The sequence below is a fragment of the Peromyscus maniculatus genome, chromosome 10, assembly GCF_049852395.1.
Source record: "Peromyscus maniculatus bairdii isolate BWxNUB_F1_BW_parent chromosome 10, HU_Pman_BW_mat_3.1, whole genome shotgun sequence".
Taxonomy (NCBI): domain Eukaryota; kingdom Metazoa; phylum Chordata; class Mammalia; order Rodentia; family Cricetidae; genus Peromyscus; species Peromyscus maniculatus.
This window is the reverse complement of record NC_134861.1, coordinates 49,739,140-49,764,893: the sequence shown is the minus strand read 5'-3', so window position 1 is coordinate 49,764,893 and position 25,754 is coordinate 49,739,140. Positions and strand designations below refer to the sequence as shown.

The window sequence follows — 25,754 nt, the reverse complement described above, 5'->3', positions numbered from 1 at the left end:
TTCAAGTAAGAGAATAGCTTAATAAATGATAGTCGTTTCCAGTGCGTCTCCCTGAAGAGTCATCAAAGCCTGATGGGGTCTTCGATGTGTCTTTCCCAATGTGAGGGAAGTGTTATGATTCATTAGGTTTGGAAAAGCAGAGTGCAAAGCCACACATGGGCATTGGAGTAATTATGTTCAACATATATTCTTAGGAAATACACCACAATCTTAGGAGAGGATCTCTCTCTCTCTCTCTCTCTCTCTCTCTCTCTCTCTCTCTCTCTCTCTCTCTCTCTCTCTCTCTCTCTGTGTGTGTGTGTGTGTGTGATTATGGGTAGTTTTCACCACTTTAGATTTTTCAGGATCCTCAAACCTTTCTACAATGAGCATTTATCACTCAGTCAGAAAAAAGGATAATTACAAGGCAGCTGACTTTCTGTGTTGACATGTTTTTTAGAAATCATCTTGCTCACCACTCTCTGCCCTCCCCTGGCTCTGTCTGAGGAGCTGGAGGGAAAGGCTGCAGCTCAGGTTTGGGTAGGGAGGCAGAATAAGATGTTCCCTGATGCCCAGAGCTATGGCAATTTCCCCCCAGGGCCTGGAGTCCCCCGGACATTGGTGATTCCTCTGCACTCCGTCTAGCCAGCCTCCCGTGTGCAAACTCAGATTCTTCCCCGGGCTGAGAAGGAAAGCAAAATAACAGATGCTTTGCCTCTGGGGCGTCATCCATGTCCCCCGAGAGTGTTCTCACAGGACACCCTTTCCCTCCTCTCTTCCCAAGGTCTCTGCTTCCCTGAAATGGCACTGAGGGGAGACTAGAACGCAATCTCTATGGTCTGGCAAGCCAGCCTGGTTCAAGTGAGGCGACAGGGCCACTGCACAGGCTGAGCGTGGCCGGCTAGCCAGCCAAGAGAGGCCTGGCCGCTGTCTCCAGCCAGCCAACCTCCTCAGTCCTTGTGGGTTTGTCTCCTTCAGGCATTAGATGAATGTAACAGGATTCGAAGCTACCCCAAGGCGCTGTGTGCCATGACCTCATCGGCCACGGCCCTTCCGCCTGGGTGAAGCGCTCTCTCTCTCTGTGTGCCACAGTGTGGTGTGGAAGGTGCTTGAGTCTTACTCCGAGAGCCTTTTGGGGGAGGAGCTTGTCAGCTGCCAAGCATGGTGAGAGCTCAATCATTCATTTGGTATCAACGTTATTTCAACACCAACATGGAGTACAAGAACTCCCTAGACTCCTTGGAGCAGTGGTTCTCAGCCTGTGGGTCGTAACCCCTTTGGGAGTTGAATGACCCTTTCAAAGGGGTCGCCTAAGACCTAAGGTCACCTAAGATTGGGAAACACAGATATTTACATTACAATTCATAAGAATAGCAAAATTACAGTTATGAAGTAGTAATGAAAATAATTTTATGGCTGGGGATCACCGCAGCATGAGGAACTGTGTTAAGGGATCAAAGCATTAGAAAGGCTGAGAACCACTGCCTTAGAGGATGCCTTGGTGTCTTCCACAAGCATTTGATCCAGCCCTGCAGCTTCAGGCTGGGGCTCTCCTATGGTTTTTGTCCAACTACCACGGGTCTTGAAATTAGCGCTTCTCAGGGAAAGTCTCATTTCTTACTTGCCACCCAAAATCACAGTGGCTCCAGGCACACCTAAAGTCTCCCCACATTCCTTCTCTTTACCTTAAATCAGGGTTCAGAAAGCCGGTGTTGTGGGATTATTCTTAAGTATGGTTTCTGGAAATATAAAACAGACATGCCCAGTGAAACTGGAATGCCCTAGAAATGACTTTTTAAAATACCATATTCCATGTAGTACTTAAGGTATGGTTATACTACATGTCAGTCTACCCCAGGCACTATGTAGGTTATTAGAGCAGTTGTCTCGGTGGCATTCCTGCTTAACTGGGAGCCTGCCTGTGATCAGACAAACTTACTCTGGAAGCTGAAGTGGAAGAGGCCAGATGGTGGTGACACCCTGCCGTAGTTTCTGCACCCCTGGCTCTGAAAGGGAGGCTGGCAAGTGATTGACCCTTTCCCCTTCCGAAGCAGAGGGAGTCACAGGGTGCAGGGACTGTAAGGATGCTCTGTTGGGGGTGGAGCACTCCCATGGGACTCGCAGCTAAACCTTCGCTTAACCGGCATCCTTGAAGACCTTAACAAGCGGTGTCTGGTGGTGCGTTTAATGTCCTGGGTTTACTCTATGTACGCCTGTCATTGGAGGTGAGGTAGGCTAAAGGAACCCAGATGGGAACGCTGACCCCAGGAAACCTCCTTCAAGGCATGACTGACTATTTGACCAGCCCCAAAGGTCAACAGTTTTATTAGACATGGGGACTTTCCTGAAGGTTATTTTCGAGAGGAAAAAAAAAAAAGAAAGAAAGAGATGTGGGTGGGGGTGGGGGTAAATGTCACCCAGAAGGGAACAGGAGCAGGGGTGGGAGGTGATGCAGAGCCCTCTTTCTGGTCTTTTCTGTGTGAAGGCTCCTTTCAGTGTCTCCTGAAGTCTCCCTGAACTCACATCCCCTCACGTAAGCTTCCTGGCTCGGTCGTGGGCTGGAGACGGACAGGTGGCAGGCCCACTAACCAGCCTTTGTGTGAATGAAGGCTGCCTGGGCAGGCGCCCTCCAAGCCTCGGGGTATCATTTTCCCCTTCTCCACTTGTGAATTCCAGGCAAGGAGCTCAGCTGTCGTCGGCCTCAGGGAATTTTTTCCACCAGGATTGAAATTGGGGCCAAGAAAACATGGGTCTGTAGAAGGCATTGTTCCCTGGGACTCAGATGAGTTTTTCTTCTACTTTGGGCCTTAGGAGATGGCGTCTTTACTTCTTGGAGATGAAAACTTTGAATTTCATTACACCAAGAAAATGTCAGAAGAAAGCCTGGCTTGCTGAACTTTCTGGTCTCTGTCATGTCTTCCCCATACCCAATGGGCTAGTGTGTACTGAGGAGTTTTCTCTGAGTTCATTCTCTGAAGCTTCTCACTCGTTTTAGCAACAGTGGTTTTGAAACCTAGCATTTGATGCCTCCTTCCTTATAGAGGAAGACATAATACAATGCATTTGTGTGACTCAACTGTGAAAAGCTCATCTGTATGTCCTTGAGAACTGCCAGTTAGAGCACACCCCTGCTGCCTGGAGTTCCCTGAGACCAGGGCGTCCCAGCTGACTGTCCAGGTGGCAGTAGTTTGAACCTGGATGGAGGGTTTCCCCCATGGCACCGCCAAGTGATGGACTTCTCCCACACGAACTCCTTCTAGGAGCACAGTGAGGATTGTATTCTCCTTGACATGATAACAGATAAGGGCACTGACTTAGAAGTCAGTGAAGATCCTAGCATTAGTCACAGAAAGCCAGATTCAAACCCCAGCGGTCAGAATTCAGAGTCTATGCAACCAGCTCTCACTGAACTCTCTGGGGGAAAAAACCCCAGCAACCACAGGTATGGATACTCTGCTTGCCAGGAAAAAAAAAAAAAAAAAAAAAAGCAAACAACCTTCTGTTGAAAAGTGAGTTCATTTCGTATCGAATGGTAGGCAGGTCTTTCCCAGACTTCTACCACAACACAGTTCCCAACTTGTCAAGCGCTGGAGTCCCAAAGTTCATTTCCAAGCAGTTTTCCAGTCCCCACCCACCCCCGGCACTTTCCAAGATGCGGTGCTGAGCACCCCCACACTCACCACGTTGTCTTTCGGCGACATTCACATCCCTTTCTGACAACTTTCTGATTTTGCCATTCCTGCCCGCCAAAACAGTGCCCCTCAAAGAAACCCGGAGAACAGACATACGTGTTGTGTTGAATTGCAAGCGGTGCGCTTACAGCTTATTTCTCTGATGAAATTCATTTCAGGTGGGCGTGGAAATGCTATGCTTCCAACAGACTCACAAACGTGTGTGGTACCCTTCCCTACCCTCCTAAGGGTGCAATGGGTTACCAGGAGGCACGGGTGGACAGAGGTAGGTGGGGAAACAGAACATTTTCTCTCTGTCTCCAGGGTGTGTGGTTAGATTTAGATGAAATTTTACCTGGGACAGAGTTCATTGTTGGTTCCTTCCAAATTCCCTTCTTCCACATCCCATCCCCCCCTCCCCATCTCCCACCTGTGAACATGGCGGTCTCCCAGCTTCATCCTGAAATTCAGCCATAGATGAGCGCTCCCAAATTTTCCTGGACTAACCTTACCCTGTCCTCCAGAACGAATTCTCACTTCCCCACTACAGCTGAGCACAGTTGACTTCTTGTAGGAAAGTCCTCTGCTGGGTAGATTCTTGCTGCTTTGTTAATGGCTGTCTCCAATACCACTTCACCTGCCCCCAGTCTCCTAGGCCAGCTGGGTATGACTCTTCCGAATAGTCGATAAGGCTGTGAGATTTTAAAGACAGACCTGGGTTTGAATCCTGGGTCCACCTCTAACTTACAAGGCCTAGGTAGTCATGTGACTTCTCTGAACCTCATTTTATTAATCTGTAAAATAGGGAATCTTTATAAAAAAGAAATGATGCTTTCAAGACTGGTAATGTGTCCTGACTCAGAGCGTGAAGGACTTTTCACTTATTCGTTTTGGCTTTGGTGTGAACCTATGAGGTAGCTATTTCTAACTATTATAAAGGGGAGTAACATTTCAAGAGATTTGACGAATTCCTTCCCTTCCTTCTTCCTAAACTGCTGTGAGGCCTGGAGGTGACCTGTGTGAGTGTCTGGCTCTGTGGATGGGAGAGGGAGAGCAGTCTGCCCTGGGACTGGATTTTCTGAGCCAAGCCCAGTCACCCAAGGCCGAGGATGGATCCCAAGAGTCCATTCCTTTCTTTAGTTCCGTGTCCACAGCTTCCTCCCTTCCTCCCTTCCTCTGCCTTAACTTTGTGGAATCTGCAAGTGGTCCAAGATTCCCCCCCCCCCTTCTTTCCTTTTTTTTTTTCCACACAGCTCACGGCAGCTGCAGGGTAGTGGGGGCCGGCGGATGGCGGCAGCTGTTTGGATGTATGGGCTCTCTTGTCCCTTCCCTTTGTGAGTCAGGAGCTGTTTGTATATATCACAAACCACCACCTGGCAAGATGTTTAGTTCCACCCGTGTTTGCATGTTTCCTGCATGGGATCATGAATGCAGAAGGGTAGGAGGAACCTTGAGATCTTGATCCCAGCCCCTCGCTGCTTTGCAGTCTTTTACTTAAAGGTTTTGTGGCCAGGCAGACGGCTTTGGGCTTGCTCTCTGTTCCTTCCTACTTACACATGGCAGAGATCGTATAGCCAAGCAATACAACCGGGCCAAGACCAGCAGCGCAGCCTGGGAGGTGCGCATGCGCCTGGCAGAAGGCGGGTGGCAGGCTTACCCTCTGTGCTCTCACTGTGGGTCTTTTTGGGCATAAACAGCCTCTCTTCTCCAGCCTCAGTTTCCTCTTCTGTCAAGCTCAGAGGGAGCAGAGCATGTGATTCACTCACTCTTCCCCTGCCTTCGTGGGCCCTGGACTCTGACTCTCTGGTTAATTCCCTGGAACATCTGGTTGTTCATACATTTCTGTGTCACCCACAGGTGGACAGTCCTCTGGAACTGTTCATTGTAAGCCTGCTCAAAGCTCCCTTCCTCCTTAGAGCTGAGACTTCTCCCGGCACCCTCATTGTTAAATTCATGGTGTATGTGAAAAATGTGTGGCTGTTTTTACTCTTCTGAAGAGTGATAAGAATCCCACCATGGTTCGAATCCCAGCTCTATTGTGTACACTTACTGTCTAAAGTGGAGAGTGAGTTTTAACCAACATGATTTATTTTCAAAGCCTTCCTAGTAATGACAGATTTATACATGGCATTTATATTTAAGAGTGAACACCAAAATAAAATTAGGAGGAAACAAGTGTCATGTTCACTTGTTACACATGAGGCAATTCAGGATTTTGAGCCTAAATGCCTTAAAAAAATATCACACAGTCACTAAGAGGGAGGGTCGGAAGCCATGAGCAGGTCCTTTGCATCCTGTTTAGGACATTCAATCCTGTTACTATAACCCACCAACAGCACCCGAAGGATGGCTACCCCAGCCGGCTGTTCCCTGGGTACCTTATTAGTGAGGTATACACAACATCTCCTATCTTTGGAGCAACTGGGCTCCAATGGGAAGTGTTGTCAGCCTCAGGTTAGGAGCGGGAAAAACTGAGGTTCAAAGAAATGAAGCATTAAGGATTTGTCCGCAGGCTAATGGTACCAACGGCAAAACGTACACGCAAATCTCTTCTTCTCTTTCTTTCTTTCTTTTTTTTTTTTTAAAGACAGGGTTTTATGTAGCCCTGCCTGGAACAAGATAAATAAACAAGGTGAGCCTTGAACTCAGAGACCTGCCTGCTTGTGCCTGCAGAGTGCTAGGATTAAAGGAGTGCACCCCTCATACCTGGTCCATGCCGGTTCTTCAGAAAGCCCTACATCTTACTTAAACACACATCATGTAAAACAAAAGCCCCAGATTTAATCTTCAGGAAATTTTAGAGTCCTGTGCATTATTGTTTAGTGGAAATGTGGCAAACAAAAATGCCAGCTCTGAATCACATGGACTAAAATTCTCCCTCACTCAGGTGCCCTTGAACTTTCCCATGGGGCACTGTTCTGCTTCTTAGACTTCTTTTTTTGATTTTATTTTCCATTCTTTAAAATATAGCTTCATTTTTTTCTGGCCTTTCTTAAATGTCTCCACTCTGATGTTGAAAGACAGGCATTTGGCATGAACACAGCACCCTTAGGAGAGATCAGAGTGATGTCCAGTAGAGGAGTCTGTCACCTGCTCCTTCCCATATCTAGGCTGCAGATCCCAGGATCATTTTGTGTGCTGTCATAATCCATGTTCCTAGCTCACCCTTGCCTGCTCTGTCCGTATATAATTCGTCCCTCATTCTCAAGTGTTTTTACTTCACTCCCTCACCCCTTCTTCAGGGCTAGGGCTTAGGAAACCCTGGCTTTGTTTCCTAGAGACTCAGTATACAGTAGGTGCTCAGCAACTGTATAGTAAACACATGAATGAATGAAGGAATGAATGGACAAATAATGCTATGATATCACAACTAGTTTACATTTTGAGGAAAGCAGATACAAGGGCGGCTCTTCTGGGTCCCTCATTTAGGCCAGCAACTTCAAACCCTTCAAGAAAGCGGTCTTTTTTAGGTAAATAGTCATCTTCCCCAGTATCACCTCTCAGCATGCATTTTGAGAAGAACTTACTTAACAAGAAACATCTACAACTTTAAATATCCCAAGGGACCATAGGTATCTTTGGTTCCAGAAAACTCCTGGTGTTTCTCTGACACTGAGTAGGGGAAAGCATGTCTCTCAGGAGGACACAAGGTGAGGTGAAGGGATCTGAGGCAGAAGCTGCGCTGTTGACTTCAGGAGCCAGGGAGAAAGAAGCTTGCTCCCAGGACAAACAGCTCAGCTATTTCAGCCCATTCCCATCTTTAGCTATGTCACGAATGGTCTCATCAGAGAGAAGGCGAGACGACAGAACTTTCTACGCAGAGATTTCATGGCAAAGGAAATGGTTATTCCACACATCCTGAGATAGGAACATCAAAAAAGGAATTTACTTATTTCTTGAGCCAAGAGCAGGAGCCTATGGCAAAATGCTTACTTAGTATGTGTGGGGCCCTGGGCTCCAGGCCCAGTAACACACACACACACACACACACACACACACACACACACACACACACACACACACACGTCTTCAGCTGAAGCATATTGAAGGGATCCATACTAGTCACTCACCTCAGCAGCTGTGGGTAGAATAATCCAGTCATCTCGAAAAGAAACTCTCAACCGAGGCTCCTCGGGAAACAGGTCTTGAGAGGTCCTGGAAAGAGGCTGCGTCGTCCACCCGTGTGTGTGGGGGCCACTGGCCCTAGCAAAGGAAGTGAAAGTGTCAGTGTTAAAGGGGGAAAAACTGACCGTTCCCTGGAAGGGTAAAATGCAAACCCAAGCCCTTTTCCCAGTGTGGGCTGGAGGCTTAGGAAGTCAGTTCCCTGATGGTAGAGGGTATTTATCAGGACAAACAAGAGAATCTTCCTCGCTTCTTTTCCTGCAGCAGATCCTAAAACTGGAGGCCTGTTTTTGTTTTAATATAAAATATAGCCTAGAAATAAATCACCAGGAGGAAAAAGAGGCTAAAAGGTACTATAGTTCCCTCAGGCCGATTTGCTTTGCTTTTGTGTTTAGAGGCTGCCTTGGAAGCTCTAACCAGTTACTTCTGTTGACTTGAAAACTCTGAGTGAATTTTTGACTCTCTAAATCCTAGCTGGAGGCCTGCTCAACATTGGGCCACATTTCCAGTCTTGTGGCTCTGATAGCTGAGGCACAGTGATGTGAAGTGACATGTAGTGAGTCCTACCGACCTATAGCATGATATTCTCCATGGTCTCACATCCCCAAACGCAGCTTCTTAAACAGAGGTGCAACCCAGCATAGCACAGTTGTTCCTGTCTGAGTCTCCCAGGCTTCTAGCACTTTGCCTGCATGATCTGTAGGTCATCTGGGATGGGGGATGGGCGGGAGAAGTCTGCTGGCTTCAGATTTGGAGTTGAAACTGCAAGGTCGTCTCCATGACCACTGGACCACACACTGTGGAGCCTAACTGTGCACAATGGCATAGAGCTGTGACTTAACAGTGATGTGATGTTGTCAAGTTACTAAATCTCCTTGTGTGGCTCAGTTTGTGCTATAAGATGGGGATACTAGTGCTGCCTCTTTCTTAGGACTGGGGGAAAGATTAAGTAAATGATTCCAGGCAAAGCACCTAGTGCTGTGCTTGGTAGACTGTGGGCACTCACCATCACCATTGTAAAGTATGATTTCTTCTTCACCTGGCCAACAATGGTCATGTCCCAGGGCTGGAACACTAAGGGATTTCAAATACATGGCCAGTTGAAGAAGAGAGATGAATGAATTAGCAGTACCACCTCAGTCAGACCTCTCTGGCTCTCCATAGCTCCTTCTAAGGAACATTTGCAGATCTTATATTCACTGGCCTTGGTATAGGTGACCAATTTATCTTGGTTTCCCTGGGGCTTTGCCGGTGTTGGCATGGCAAATACCACTCCCTGCAAAACTCATTCTGGGCAAACTGGTTGGCTGGTTACCTGGGACCTCTTGGGTCATTCCTGTTTTCAGGGTACACTAATGATCAGTCCTTTGAGCACCCCATTTCCTAACTTGATGTCACCATTAGGGAGTGAATGGACCATGTATGGAGGGTCAGAGAGTTTCACCGCAGTGTGACTGCTTTGCTAGCTCTTCCTCAAGCCTTCCTCACCTGCACTGCCTCAGTCTTCTCTCAGGGAGTGTTTCTAGCCAGAGGAGGTGACCAAGACCCAGTCCACCCAGTTACATTTTTTTGTTGTTGTTAAAAAAATTACACACATTTTTTTGTTGTTGTGAAAAAATTATGGTGACATAAATTTTTCTGGACAAGATATTACTGCCAGATACCTGGAAACTGTCACAATAATTAACTAATTAACTGTAATTGGCTTCTTTTTTTTTTTTAACTCTTTTAGGGGCCTGCCACCTAACTCTAAAATAAATACACGAAGATATATTCTTACTTATGAATACCCGGCCTTAGCTTGGCTTGTTTCTAGCTAGCTTTTCTAACTTAAATGATCCCATTTCTCTTTAACTACATTTTGCCTCTGGGCTTTTTGCCTTTATTTATTCTATATATCTTCTTTCCTCTCACTCCATGGCTGGCTGGGTGGCTGGGTGGCTGTGTGGCTGTGTGGCTGGCCCCCGATGTCCTCCTCTCCTTTTCCTTTTCTCTCTCCTCACTCCTTCTCAAGCCTAGATGTCTCCTCCTATTTAATCTCTCCGCCTGCCAGCCCCATCTGTTTCTCTCTCCTGCCTTGCTCTTGGCCGTTCAGCTCTTTATTAGACCATCAAGTGTTTCAGACAGGCACAGTAACACAGCTTCACAGAGTTAAACAAATGCAACATAAAAGAATGCAACACATCTTTGTATCATTACACAAACATGTTCCACAGCATAGATGAATGTAACACGTCTTAAAGTTGTTATTGTTATCCATAACAATTAACCTTATGTTAAACATAAAGTTCTGGTCCCTTCTCTCAGTCCATTTGTAGCAGAATACCTGAGCTGCAGCAGCCTGTGTCCCTGGAGGCTGAGAAGTCCAAGAGCAAGACACTGTATCCGTGCAGCTGCTCCTGAGGGCTCAGTGAGCTTCATTCATGGTGGGAAGAGGAGCTGAAAGCAGATGAGGGAAGAAAAGGCAAGCCACAGCGCACAGCCTCACTTTTTACCTCGCTCCCATGCTGGCTGATCCACTCTTGCAAGGTGTTGGTCATTCCTAATGGCCCAAGACCCCCATAAAGAGCAACCCTCGCAACACCACCATAACGTAGTCTAATTGCAATGTGAGGGGGATAGACCATATTGTTATTTGCATCTCGTAGTCAGACTGAGTTAGCAGGGGAAGCTGGCTTGCACTGGGGTGCTGCCATTGGTTGTTGAAGCACTGAATTGTTACAGTGAGGTTTGGTGACAAGGTGTTGCCCATGTCTAAGGACTCCTGCGCTGAACCTCCTTATAATCTATGAACAAGTGAATGCCTAGTACCACAGAGGGGCTCCTGTGCCTGGGCCTATGTCTTTGTTGGCTCAGTGCCCTTGCCTTTGTGTCTTACACTTCACAGAATGACTCACCTAAGAATGACCTGCTTCTGCGGATAGGTGGCAGCAATAACAGGTCCATCTACTTTCCTGGGGTCACTATCCCTTGTGGCAGCAGCTAGAGCCTAGGTCAGGGTGCAGCTGCAATAATGTCCACAGTGGCAGGCACAACAGTATATTTGATCAGCCAGTTCCCATGGTGTGATTCCGGCAAAGGCCGAGGGTGTCTGAGTCTCTCAAGGATACAACCTTTTAGTAAATCCCTTTTAAGCTTAAATAACTATGCCGGCTTATGCTTGCATTATACCACCCTAAACTTAAGCGTAAAGCAAACATTTACCTAGCTGTGAGTCATCAGCCTGGGCTTGGCTCACCTTGGTCCATCGCACACTTGCAGTTGGCTGCTAGGTTGGCTGAGGTGATCTTGAAGGATGTTAGCTGAATAGCTCATGCCAATCTGTGGGGTCGATCACCCTCCAAGAGATGAGCTCAAGCTTGATCATCAGGCTTATTCCCAAAGAGAAGGCTAGACAGCTTCTCCATCTCCCTGTAGATATGAATAAGAACCCAACTGTTGATCCTTTGTTTTAGCACTGGGTAGGGGGTAGGGGGTAGGGGACATTGTTGTTGCTGCATGATTAACTCTACTATCCTGGATTATGCAATACATAATAAGACACAAGTCCTGAAAGATATAATATATATACATACACACATATATTATATATATATTAAAACTTTTGTGGATAAACACATTTGGGAAACTGCTGATGGTGCTTGGTGTTAGCATACCCTTTATGAATTTTGATAATAGAACACAGGAGTCTTGATTCAAGGGTTTCAACCAGACGTGTAGGCATCCAACTGAAGATTGCCTTTCAAAGCCTCTTTTGTATCTGGTTCTATCCAGGAGCTGATCTACTTTCCACTACTATGACAAATACCGAAGGTAATCCAATTATTTATTTTGGCTCACAGTTTTAGGAGTTCCAGTCCATGATCAGAAGGACACGTTGCTTTTTGGCCACTGGTGGACATGTAAGATGGCAATAACCGAGCAAGCAAATCAAACCATGCACTTCACAGCTTGGGATAAAAAGGATACACCGGGTCCTTAATACCCTTCCAGGGAATGTACTCAATAACCCAGCATCTTCTAGCCCCCATTTCTTTTCTTTTTTTTTTTTTTTTTTTTTTTTTTTTTTTTTTGGTTTTTCGAGACAGGGTTTCTCTGTGTAGCTTTGCGCCTTTCCTGGAGCTCACTTGGTAGCCCAGGCTGGCCTTGAACTCACAGAGATCCGCCTGCCTCTGCCTCCCGAGTGCTGGGATTAAAGGCGTGCGCCACCAACGCCCGGCGTTTTTTTTTTTTTTTTTTTTTTTTTTTGGTTTTTCGAGACAGGGTTTCTCTGTGTAGCTTTGCGCCTTTCCTGGAGCTCACTTGGTAGCCCAGGCTGGCCTCGAACTCACAGAGATCCGCCTGGCTCTGCCTCCCGAGTGCTGGGATTAAAGGCGTGCGCCACCACCGCCCATTTCTTAAAAGTTCTACCACTTCCTAATAGCCCCACTCTGAGTGAAAAGCTTTTAACACATGGACCTTTGAGTGACATTGTAGGTCATAGGTCCAAACTATAGCAGTCCATATGGTCAAATTCAGGCCAGTGGAATGAAGCACAGATTTGTGTGTAGCCACCATATTGTTTAGTGGTATCTAGCCCACCTTGCCCTGCCTGAGAAATGTAAGAGCTGGGTACCATCTTGGAACCTATGAGTTGAGGTTGCCAGTCTTGGATCAGTGCTCTGGGTTTGAATGCATGAAAGAGAAATGAACTCCACCCTACACTTTACTTCGGTTCTTTAGGGACACTTTGTTATCGTAGCCTAGGGCATCATCTGACTAATAGCGTACTATACCCTTCCCTGAGACATTCACGATGCTCTGTAAACACACTAAAGTTTCTGAGGTATCATTCAGGAAAGGAGACAGCTCAAATTTACCCACTGATGGGATCTCCCCCTACCCCGTGTGTGTGTGTGTGTGTGTGTGTGTGTGTGTGTGTGTGTGTGTGTGTGTGACATTTCTTGATATATACTATACACTTTGGCAAGTATTCCTCACATACATTTTCTCTTTGGGAGGTGCTAGAATAGACATCCTGATGGCGGGGGACGGGTGGGGGAGGAGCTGTCAAGTATTCATCAAGGGGCGTGACACTACCCATCCTCACCCAACTCAGTTCCAACTGTTTTCTTCTTGGAAAAACTTCTGGAGAGTAGAAAAAGCGGGAGGCTGACAACAAGGCTGGTAGACTTGAGTCAGGATTCCTGTGAGCTTTCACCTCACCCCTAATCCCTCCAGTTTGCAAAGTGAGAACAAACATAGCTTTCTTTTGTTTCCATCTTGCCTGTGGAAGTGGCTAAAAGAGTAGGAACCGAACAGATAACTACAACCTGAGGAACGACCCCAAGAGAAACGGACAGATGAGCCACTCAACAGTGCCCAGCCCAAATTGTTGGCTCACAGAGTCACGGGCCAGCACAAGACTCGTTGTTTCAAACCAGTTTGGGGGTTGGGACGGTGACTGTGTGGTTAAGGGCACTCGGTTTATTGTCTTCATCTTCCTGCTCTGCTCTTTCTTCTTACAGTCTGTCAGGGCTTCGTGGGCCTGACGCAGCTTCTCCTGAGGGCTCTTCTGAACTGGTTCTTCCTCAGCAGAGGCAAAATCAACTCCACAGACGCTTTTCCTTCAATCACCTGTGTTCTGGAAGCTCTCACACTTAAAAAGAGTCAGAGAAACCGAGTCCCAGCCGTCACCAGGAAGAGCTTGGGAGAGGGTCCAGTGGGGGAGGTGCTTTGCCACACATGTGTGAAGACCTGAGCTTGAATCCCAAGAATGCACGTAAAGCCTGGCATGGCGTCGTGTCTCTGCAATCCCAGGATTCCTATGGTGAGGTGGGGGATGGACACAGGAGACTCCCTGGAAGCTTGTGAACCTGGCAGATGGAGCAACAGTCACTGAAAAGACAGACCCTGGGGCTAGTGTGACAGCTCAGCTGGTAGAAGTGCTTGCTTCACAATTCTGACGACCCGAGTCCCATTCCTGGAACCCATTTATGTATGGGTGGAAGGAGAGAACCTACCCGACAGAGCTGTCCTCTGACTTCCACACATGGACCACAGCATGAGCACATCTGCATGAGCACATCTGCATCCAAATACACTCACACAGGCACACACACACACACACACACACACACACACACACACACACACGGTCATTACATTTATATATATACATATACAAAACAGTCACGAGGAAAACCACTCCACCATTCACCCTCCTTGGGGCTCTGGGATATTCGGGGAAAGTGACTTTCACTTCCTCGTTCTTTCCAGCATCTGGATAGCTTTAGGCCGGCGGTGAAGAATGGGACCTGCTTACTGGTTTTTCCAAGCAGATGACACATGGCTTTAGCATTCAAGCTAACAAGGAATAATTCAAAGTCTACTGTGTTGGCAGAACTCTCTCTGGTTGCTGAGTCTGTGGATCAAGGGGAACAGTTGAGTGGAAACTGGAGCTAGGAGGATTCCTGCCTGGGACAGCCCATGACCGTAAAGCCTCCTCCTCCCTTCCTCCTCTGCAAGACCATCATGGTGCTCTCCACACGGGAAGTTCAGCCCCTTACCGAGCCCTTTCAATCTCATCTCGAGGGTTCAAAGCTCTTGGAAGGTGACTTTTGCTAACCAAGAACTGGGGGTGCAGTTCAAGTGACAGACACCAACTCCAGCTAGCACAAGGGTGAATCGGATTTGCCTGAAGTATGCCAGGGAAGCTCACTGGATCAGAGTAGAATAACCAGGCCTGGAGCAGAACAGAGCCAGCTTGACCTTGGAGAGCACTGAACTGGGATTCACAGGCCATGCACTTGGAGCACTGATACATGAGAGGAATGGGATCGGTCCAGGCTTAGCCAAGGTTCACCTTTACTAACGACTCCACGCAGGACTGTGGGACACACCCGTGACTTAAGAGATAGTGCCAGAAGAATGAGGATTTATTGTGACCCCAGGAGTCCTTATAAAACCCCCTGATTTTATGGATCGCTCATCTTTTGTGCACAACAAACCTCTTCACCACTTGCTTTAAAGAACCGCTACGCTTGCTCATGACTCTGGCTGGAAAATGTGGGCTGGCCTTAACTGGGTGGTTCATTTGTTACTTTCTCTAGGGATCGTTCTTCAGGCACTAGCTGTCTGGTCTGTTCTTATTCCATGCTGCTTCTCATCTTTAGTTAAGCTTTCTTACGTGGTAGTCTCAAGGAAACAAGACAAGGCTTAGAGGTCCTTTTCTTCCCTACATCCGCTGGTGTCCTGGTGGAAGTGAATTGCACTATCAAGTCCAAACTCAGGGGCTGAGAAACAGACTCACTGGGAGGAGGGGCAAAAATCATGCACAAATTCATTGCCATGTTTTTACAATAACTAGTCTGCTTTATATTGGTGTCTATCCATACATTTTCCTAAGGTATAATCCTACTTTAAAGTCTTCTCATGGTTACTGAAAAACTGAATAAATCACTAATGAGTTATTCCCAATAAATTATCTCAATAAATAACAATAAATACCACCCATGTGAAGATCTAGTTTTAATCTGAAATTCTAGTTCTGTTTTTCTGAAGAAATGCGAGGCACAGGAATGATGAAAGAAACCGGACAGGTTCTTAACCTCATGACCAAGACTCTAATTAAATCTAATTTGAAAAAATTTAGACATTTTTTATATCTATGAAGTCATAACACATGCGTGCCTGGAAGTTACAGATGATTGTGAAGCACCATGTGGGTTCTGGCGATTGAACTTGGGTCCTCTACATAAGCAACAAGTACTCTGAACTGCTGGAGCATCTCTCCAGTGCCTACATCCCATTGTCTTTAAGAGATTTTTTTTCTCTTTCTTTCTTCTTTCTTTAATACAGTCTTTGATCTGATAATCCTCCTGCCTCAGCATCTCAGGTGAGGCTATAGGTCACACACTACCATGCCCTGCAAAACATGACTCTTGCCCAGCTGATATTCATATCATCAGAGGACAGATTAATAGTTTCAGTGTAATCAGGTATTCACCATGTTAACAGATACCTGAGGTAAGTGACTTCCACCGAGAAGTTGACCAGGGCTCCGAGTTTTATATGCATCTGTCGTGGAAGGCGGGGCCCATCGCTTTGGTCTGCGATGAGGTTGTTTGGCATGGCAGGGATATTGAGAAGAACAAACTGCTCTTCTTGTGGCCGAGAAGCACATCAGCAGCAGAAGGGGCCGAGGTCCCACAGCCCCACTCAAGGACACACTCATCTGTTCTCACGCAGTCAAAGCTCTCCACCTTCCAGTGGCGGCACGCTGGGGGAGGATATGGGCTTCAGGAGGGGTCAGAGGGACCCTTGGCCTGCAAACTGTGGTAGATAGATTCCATTAGCGGCAGCAATTGCCATCGGGTGACTCCTCCATAGTAGAATGCTTTTGAGCTGCATTTCTAATTCCTGCAGTAGTGTCAGGCAGGTATTATTCCTCCCATTTTATAGTTCAGGAACTGCAGCCCACAGGTTAAGTAAGCTTCCTGCCTCCACTGTTACAGAATGGATAATGTCCCCCAAGGTCCGTGTGTTAAAAGCAGTGGAATGCTGGAGATACGATTTAGCTGATGAAGTGCTTGTCATGCAATTGTGAGAGCCCGAATTGAAAATAAACAAACAAGCTAGGCGTAGTGGCCACATGACTTTAGTCCCAGCACTTGGAAGGCAGAGACAGGTGGATCTCTGTGATTTCGGGGCCAGCCTGGTCTACAGAGTGAGTTCCAAGCCAGCCACAAAGTTACATTGTGAGACCCTATCTCAGAAACGAAAGAAAGAAAGGAAGGAAGGAAGGAAGGAAGGAAGGAAGGAAGGAAGGAAGGAAGGAAGGAAGAAAAAGAAAGAAGGAAAGAAAGAAAGAAGGAAATGAATAAAGGGAGGGAGGGAGGGAGGAAGAAAGAAAACAAACAAAAGAGAAGAAGAACGTGATACATACACTTATAATCCCAGGACTGGGTAGACAGAGACAGACAGATTCTTGGGGCTCACACATGCTAGAGCCTTCCTGGTGAGAACACCTGAGGTTGACCTTGGCTTCCATACTTAGGTACACACACACACACACACACACACACACACACACACACACACACACACACACACACCCTGGATTGGGCTCCACGGTGGTACTGCTGACAGGTGGTAGGAACTTTGCGAGGGGAGACCTAGGGGATTTTTAGGATACTGGGCATGAGCCCTTGAGAGGGATTAGGGGATCTTGGGCCCTCCTTCTTTTCCTCCTGGCCATGAGGCGAGCAGGCATCCTGGAAGATGGTCACTCACATGCACACTAGAGGAGTGTTGGGAGCCGTTTGCATTTTCTCCTGCAAAGATATTTCATTAGTTTTCAAGGCTGAACTGCGGCTTTCTAAACACTTAATATTCCTCAAATGTAGCCTTGTTCTCCAATGTCTCAATCGCTACTTCCGAGTCAAATCCCAGATTGATATGATATGGTAAGATATGATATGATAAAAATGACCTGTTTTCAGGTTGAAGTCAGATCAGGAAACACATTTTTCCAGGAGGCCAGCAGTTCCTTTGGACTGAGCGTGGAAGGACATGGTAGGTAGGACCAAAGGGCAACACAGCTGTGACAGACAGCACCACACAGTGGTTTCTGGTAGGTTCTGAGATCACTGACATTCATCAGGTACCTGTGCTGTGTTAGGCCGACTTGAAATGATCAGATTTTCCCTCCATAAACAATTGAATGGGTCATCAAAATTATCTCGTTTCTCTGATTTTCCTGATATGGAGAGAGAAGCAATTTGCCCAGGGTGCCAAATCTAGTCAATGCCAAAGCATGATCCTGAACTCAGATCTAAGACGTTCCTGAGAGATTTTCAATAAATCATTCTTCTCTCTCTCTCTCTCTCTCTCTCTCTCTCTCTCTCTCTCTCTCTCTCTCTCTCCCACCCTCCCTCCCTTCCTTTCTCTTTTATTCATTTATTTATTTTTGTGCTTGTCTATGCAGGTGTGTGCATTCATGTGAGCATGCAGGTAGAAGCCAGAGGTCAATGTCCTGTGTCTTTCTTAGCTGATCCCATTTTGGCTTTTTGTGATAGGGTCTCTCATTTTCACTTAGAACTTGCTGACTAGGCTAGTCTGGCTGGCAAAAATGCCCCAGGGATCATCTGCCTGTCTCTACTTCCAGCCTCCTGTCCCCTCCCCCACCTCTGGAGTCACAAGTGTGTGCTGCCGCGGTCAGGTTCCTCCCTCCCTGTCATGGGTTCTAGGAATCCGAGTTCACCATCTCAGAAGGTCTTCATTCCAAAGATTCTATTCTCTCTTGCCCCCCATGTTCCCGTAGGCACTATCCACACTGTATCTCCAGTTGTAGACCGATATGAGAGGCTGTGGAAACTATGAGTCAACAGCTTTGCAGGAGCTCTGGACTGAGGAAGGAGGTGAGCAGGATTAAGAAAGCAACGGGAAAGCTCTGGTCCCTCCCACCTCTTTGGTCCACGCGCTAAGTGTCTGACATATGATTGGTCATCCCTTGGGACAGATGACATCTTTCTTGTGACTTTCTAAGTATGAGTGTACCATCTGATGGGCTCATCCTGGTTAGCAAACTCACTTTATTCTTTCAATTTCTCAACTCCATTGAGGAAGGACACAGCATGGACTTAGTTATCAAGAGCTTAAGCTGGTGATAGCGAGCCATCCGGTCAGGATCATCTGCATCTTCCTTACCAGCTGTGTGAGCTGAAATATCCTTCTCATGGTTTGATTGTACCTTCCAAAAGTTAATCTCCAAAATCATGTGTTAGTGGGGTTTGGAGGGAAGGCATTTGGGAGGTAATTAGGATTAGACGAGGACATGAAGGCAAGGCCCCAACATGGCATTAGTGGATTATAGGGAGGGAAATAGAAACGGGTGGGAACATGTTTGCCCTGTTTGGCCATGTGACACCCTGTACCAGGTTTTGATGTAAGAAGACCTCACCAGGCACATGGCAGCACTGTGCTCACAGGCTTCCCTGTCTCTGGAGCCATAAGCCAAATAAACCTCTGCTCTTTCCAGATGATCTGATTTCAGATATTTTGTTCAAGCAACAGAAAGCAGGCTATGGCTCCCTTCATTCAAAATTTGAGTGAGAACTTTATATAAAAGTTACAGGTTTTCTGTGACAATGGAGATGATATGGGCCCAGCACTGGCGTAGCCTATGACCTTGTGAAGCACGTGTTAATGTTAGTGGGGAGCCATTCTGGCTCTACCAAGCACCAACTCTGGGATGTCCTCAGGCTTCCCCATGAGGCAAGGCTAGGTCAGGTTGCTATAACAGCAATCTGAAAATATCACACTTTCGGTCAGCTTGACTTCTTTAGACCTCTGGGTTCCGGCGCAGCCTGTCTTGAGAATATTGCCAGTCTATGGTGGCAGACCACAAACTGGAAGGTGTGTCAACTCTGTGTACATTGCATCAGTCAACACCATTGACTAGCCACTCTTGAGTTCAATAGTGCAGGGGTAGGTAGTATTCCTACCGGGTGGAGCAGTGAAAGGCAGACTATGGTCATGTTTAATCACACAATGGATCAGCGCTTTATCCTGACCCCTGCCCTCTGTGAGGTTTCTGGCACATGCTAGGGACTCTTAAATAAGAATGCTTATCCTCTTGAGTGTTCTGGTGTCCCCTCCACTCCCAGTTTGGCTTTAAGAGTTGTCAGATCCAGGCGATCCTCTTGTGCCTTAGTTAGCTCAACATCTGGAGAGACTCGGCCCTGCTACATATTTGTTCCCAAGTCACAGAACTGCTCACTGAGTTGGCTGCCGAGCCACTTTTCCAGACAGGCAAAGAGGAAAAATTTATTTGCAAAGAAAAAGAGAAGGTTCCTCATGGCAGGGCCGAGGTCTTCTTTGGAGATAGGCCATACCCTGAAAGGAGAGTGTGTTGAATACCGTGGCATCAGACAAACAGGGCCTTGGGTGATAAAAGGCTGTCACTGGTTGGCAACATGATCTCAGATCGTTCCTTTGTGCCTCAGTTTCTTCAGTTGAAGAGGGGGTTGGAGGACTGTGACAGTGTCCTACATAATGGAGGCTGGAGTAAAAATACATTAGTGCATAGTTTTATTTAACAGGACAATCACATTTCTCATTGATAGTATTACGGAATATATCTGATCATAACATTATATCAATCTGATCATAAATACGAAAGAGACTGCTGAGTGTCCAAAGTGTGGAACACTCCTTGAGTCGTCGGAGCTCCTCTGAGGCTCGTGAAGAAGAGAAAGTTACGCTATTTTGCTGCTCAGATTGCTGGCAACCATTTGATGCAATCATTTGCCATTAGTCATGGATGACTACATTTTTTTCTCTACTAGATGGAGTGAGCGTACACAGAAAGATGTGGTGCAGCCTCCAGGAAAAGGGGAAAAAAAAATTGAGTCTTTGGGCAGTTCCGGGAGATGAAAGCCAGGTGGGCCGCTTGATGCATTGGCTGGGTCCTTCTTGGTATCATTTCCGTATTCTGCTCTGTGTTGCTCAACTTTCGCCATCTCCATCATCAAAAAGTATTTTTAGTTGCTTTCATTACAGGAAATGGTTGGCATTGTTCTCAGGGCTGATCAGAAGGGGGAACATGAGTTGTCTACAACTTGCAGGGATGCCTGCAAGTGAGAGTTAGGAAACCCATCTTGGCATCTCAAGATTGCAGCGTATGCTTTCACCGAACTTGGCAGGGCCCAGAGCAAAGGTGGGATGAGCTTTTTCACACTGTCATCAAGATGTCACAGCCACTCACCAAGAGAATGGCCTCCTGACACCCTTCAGTCTCTCAGATGGGGCCATCGACATTTCAATCTCTGGCTTGTGTGAAGCTCGCTGTGCGCCTGGCATGGCTTTAGTGCTTTAGTGTCTTAAGCATTTGATGGAATGTCAATCCTTGGAGAGGTTTTGATTTTATTTCCCTTCAGCATGGATGACCCAAGGAGACTGAGCAGTTTCTCTAAGGTTGTCCAGTGTGGGCCTTTGCAAGAATAGGCTGTAAGAACTGTCATCAAGAGCCGGGCGGTGGTGGCGCACGCCTTTAATCCCAGCACGCGGGAGGCAGAGCCAGGCGGATCTCTGTGAGTTCGAGGCCAGCCTGGGCTACCAAGTGAGTCCCAGGAAAGGCGCAAAGCTACACAGAGAAACCCTGTCTCGAAAAACCAAAAAAAAAAAAAAAAAAAAAAAAAAAAGAACTGTCATCAAGCTAGGTGAGTGTTTACTATGTAGAGAGAACCCTTTAGAACAAATGTGAAATGTGTATGGTGACCTCTTTAGGACAAATGTAATACAATGAAGTGATCTCTAATCCAGGTCTTTTCTCAGCTCTCCATGATTCCTGTGATGTGAAATTTTTGACTTTGAGAAAGCCATGCATTTCCTCCTGAAGCTTGACTCCATTCATTTTAGACCTTTCCCAGATTCTCTCATGGTAGGGCCAGTGAGGAAAGCATGTCCCCTACTCTTCATGTGTCTGTGGAGAGTTGGTGACGTGGAATTCCCAGGAGAGAAATACATAGAAAACTCACTTCTGCTACATTCTTCTCTTTTCTCCCAGAGGGAGAAGTTGCTTGCTCTTGGGGGGAGGGTCTTCTGTGGGCAACACAGGTTGACATTGCTCAACTCTAGAACGGCCTCGTAACCAGAAGCAGGCAGCCTCCCTTCTCTGTAGGCTCAGACTGTGACTCAGGACTCCAGCTCCTCTTGTGGGAGATCGGTTCTCTTAGGGTCTTCAGTTGGGGAATGAAGTGGGGGGGATTCAGAAGTGCAGCGGGCTTCAGCATCGTCCACTGTCCCCAGTCTGTCACGAGCTACTCTGAGTCCATGCTTGTTTGGATCAGGGTGGACCTTGACCTTCTTCTGGAAACATCTTTTCTTGCTTCCCCGACACCACAGACTATGAACTGATAGCCACACTTGCTTGACCTCCCTATGTTAGCCTTCTGGAAGACTCCAGCACACATACTTAACTTCAAATCTCATTTTTGTTTTTGGATAACCCTCCACTACCAACCTTACCAGTTTTAAGTACTATCTGAATACTGATGCCTCCTTACCTGTCTCCCCAGCATAAATCTCTCCTCCAAACACCAGACTCATCCAGCTGTATACTTGATTCCCTCACTCCACCCTGTGCCTATGAACTATGTTTTTCCATAAAAGAATTCCCAAGTCTTTGTTCCCCCAAATCAGCTCCTTTTAGTCTGTCTAGCCTGGTAGAAGGCACACGTGTCTAACCAGTAACTCAAGGAAAGATCTAGGTGTTCCCTTGACTCTCCTGCCTTCTCCAACTCCATGTCAAATCCATCCAGAAGGTCTGTAGAGAATTTCCAAGCATCCCTGCACTAGATGTTAGCACGCATCAAGACCATATGGGCGGCCTGTGAGACTAAACTGCAGAGTCTGGGAGAGGTGGCCCAGTCAGGAAAGGGCTTGTCACACAAGCCCAAGGTCCTTCCTGAGCACTCCTGTCAAATGCCTGGTCCGGTGGTGCAGGTCTGCAATCCCAGTGCTGGGGAAGCGGAGAAAAGAGACTCCCTGGCGCTGCTGGCCAGCCAGTCTAGGCAGGATGATGAGCTATAGGTTCAATGAGAGACCCTGTCTCACAGAATAGGGTGGACAATATCAACAGTGAAGGGACAGAGACTGGCCATGCTGACGCCTCCAGCAGTCTGAGAAGTTTTCCTAGATTTTGTTTTGTTTTTTCCCCAAGACAGGGTTTCTCTGTGCAGTTTTGGTGCCTGTCCTGGATCTTGGTTTGTAGACCATGCTGGCCTCGAACTCACAGAGATCCTCCTGGCTCTGCCTCCTGAGTGCTGGGATTAAAGGCGTGCTCCACTGCTGCCTGGAGTTTTCCTAGATTTTTAAGAGACCTTAACTTAGAGCTTCATTGCTGAAAAGAATTTCAGGATTAGCCAGTTTATCAGGGAGAGATGGGTGTTTTTATTAAAGACATAAAGATATATAAAAGGATATATAAGCACAGGCTTAAGCACACAAGGGTTAAGAGAAAGAGAGGCACTCAGAAGAAAGAAGGCAGCTTAAGGGTATGTTGGAGGTGGTACGTGCTTTTTAAGGGAGAATCGGGAAAGTAAGATGTACGGAGTAGGGATACAATAGGCTCCTCAAGGCACACTGAGCAATTAACTCTAATCATTAACTATATATACTGTTTTGGTTGCTCTCAAGCTACATCTCAAAAGGTTGCTAAAAACGTCCCCTCCCCCAAGTGAGATAAATGAGGTAGGTGCCTCTGGAGATGCCTTGGTAGAACTGGGATCTGATAAGGTAAAGCCAGGGTCCTTGGGGTTGCACAAGGGTTTAGTGAGCCTGTCCTTGCCATGTAAGTGGGGTTTCTTGTGAGCTTCCTAGGGAATTGCTGGTTTATGGCTGGAAAGGGAGAAGGGCCTTAAGCAGTGGTGACTTGGACTGGAATTCCTGCTGCTTCTGGGTTCAGAGGCCTCAGCCAGGTGCCTGCGTGAGGACTCCCTTTCCTTCCCATGGCCTTACACTCTTCCCTTTCTGTCCTGTCTCAGAGTGATGGAAGACTCCCAACATTTACCACCAGCCTACGCACAGAGACACAGACAGGCCCTCCCATGTGCGCAGCCACTGGAATTTATATCTGTACTCACTCAATTCTGGGGGGTTTCCCTCTTCCCTTTCTGACTTTCTAATTCTACGTTGTAAGAATATCTTCCTTAAGTTTGGGGAAAGTCCACCTTTGGTAGTTTTTACTCCCGGAAGTTAAAAACCTAGAAAACTCAAGGTCCCAGCTTCCTTTGCAGTGTGGGTATCAGATGGTGGCCCAGGCTCTGCACCCAACACACGTGGGAGACTCCAGTGGGTGCTGAGAGAAGCCCAAGAAGGACGTGTTGGGCAGAATCCTTTCTGAGGTGATTGAGGGAGACTGGAGTAGATTCCACACACACAAGCTTTCCTCAGGGGCATCCGGATGGTTCTGTGGCTTAAGGAATCAGTGTTATCAGTTATCAGTTTGACCCTGAGTTGTATTTGTTGTTGTAACATTTTCTTCCTTCCTTCCTTCCTTCCTTCCTTCCTTCCTTCCTTCCTTCCTTCCTTCCTTCCTTCTTCCTTTCTTTCTTTCCTTCAAAACAGCTATGAGCTGTCCAATATTATTTGGAGAAAAAAGTTATTATGCTTATTTGTTTTATTCTGTGTGTGTGTGCGTGCATACATTCTTGTGCACCTGTGTGTGCATGTGGGCTCATGTCACAGCATGCCTGTGGAGGCCAGAGGACAATTTGCAAGAGGAGTCATTTCTCCCTGTGTGGGTCCTAGGGATCAAACTCAGTCCCTCAGGCTTGACAGCAAGCTCCTTTACCCACAGAGTCACCTCACTGGCCCACAGTATAATTTTAAGATAATTTTTTTTCCCCGAGTAAAACCAATCAATCCACTTCAGTATTTTCAACTGAGAACTCTGCGTGGTACATCATTCACATGGCGGTGAGTACATGCTCATGAGGTGCAGTCACTTGAATACAGACTGCTGCTCCCCTCACAACACCCCAGAGGACCAGACCTGTCCCTGCTCCTGCACACCCCTGGCTTCTAAGTCTGATCCCCTTCCCTCCTCTGACAGAGCTGTGGCTCATTTTCCTGAACACACAAGCTTGTTCCCACTTCTCGGCCTTTGTCCCTGCTGTTGTTTTTTTCATCGAGAATGTTCCCTTTGGGTCCTCACATGATGGGCCTTTTGCTTGTTTTATTTACAGAACTCAATTGTTCAATTTAAACGACAACTTTACGGAAAACTCTTTTCCCACTGTGCAATCTAACATGGCTGACATCCCACAGAAGTCTGACTTTTTACTGATCATTTACCATTAGTTTTTCTTATCTATTTGCTCCCTGTATGCCCTTATTCTATGACCCCTAAAGTAAATAAGTGTCATGGGAGCACGCATTTTGTTTACAAATACCTTCTCTCAGGTTATTGCTCATCTTTCCATTTTTCTTAGTGTTGCTTTGAGAATCACGGACCTTTTAGTGTCATGGGGGATGTGACAGTTGCAAACTGTTTGCAACTTAGATTTCTTCATGATCCACCAGCTCTTCCCGCACCAGAAGCCTTCTTCTGCCCAGAAGTTTCTGGTGTGATCTCACACTGGGCCGCCATATCTTCAGGGTCATTTTCAGACAATCCCTCACTGACCTTCACCACAGTTCCCAAGACCGTTGACAAGTCCACTGCTTCCCACCAGCCCAAACTCTGGCTCCGGAGCTCCAGAGTGAGCTTCCTATGAGTAGACCCACCTCTGGGGGTCTGTGTGTGCTGGCACATCATCTCAGCCTTCATTTGGCTCGTCCCTCCCTTTCTGCCTGCTGGAAGTCCGAGAGCTCTCTGCAGCTGTTCCAGAAGCTGGCTGCTCTGGCTGGCAGATGAACAGAACAAAAGAATCGATGTGGTGTCTCCCCACATCTGCACAGCTCCAGAGCGCAGAGAGCAGATGCCCTTAGCACCAGGGGACTTTCAGGCTCAGGACAAGGGAAATGTACCCTGAAGGGGAATGTTTCCCTTCGAAGAGCTGACGGAGCCACTCAGCAATGGGCAAGGAACATCATGAAATGGAACATTAAGCTTTGATGAACTGCAAAGCCTCGGAGGTTTAAGCTGTGAGTCAACAGAGACCTTCTAATCTATATAAACACTCTGCACGCAAATTCCCACCCAGCTTGGGGCCTTATTTGGTTGGAGTTTCTGACTGTCTCTCACAGGAGACAGGGCTCTGAGGTAAGGCGAGCTGCTGTGGTTTTCTGGGTAGCTGCCTACAAGGAGCTCTCCTCAGGCCTTCCCCATCCTCGTGGGCATGGGTCAGTTCCCAAACTGAGGTCTTGTGGACACCGGTCCTCCTGGGTCTCCACTCCTAGCTTCTTTTCCCACTTTTGAGGTGTGGTCAGGGACTCTGAATAGCTCTGATCTGTCAATTTTCCTCTTTCTCCTAAAAGCTTTCCTCCCAGAGGCCA

General features: G+C 47.1%; 1 protein-coding gene across 1 annotated transcript in view; it reads right to left on the bottom strand.

The window, feature by feature from the left end:
- The window catches only part of Rbpj (recombination signal binding protein for immunoglobulin kappa J region), a 207,163-nt gene extending 199,315 nt beyond the window's left edge, over window positions 1-7,848 (bottom strand). Inside the window, exon 1 of the mRNA XM_076546299.1 lies at window positions 7,721-7,848. Within this exon, the coding sequence (XP_076402414.1) occupies window positions 7,721-7,752 (32 nt within the window). The 5' untranslated portion in view covers window positions 7,753-7,848. The remainder of the gene's footprint in view (window positions 1-7,720) is intronic.
- Between the last annotated feature and the right edge of the window lie 17,906 nt (window positions 7,849-25,754).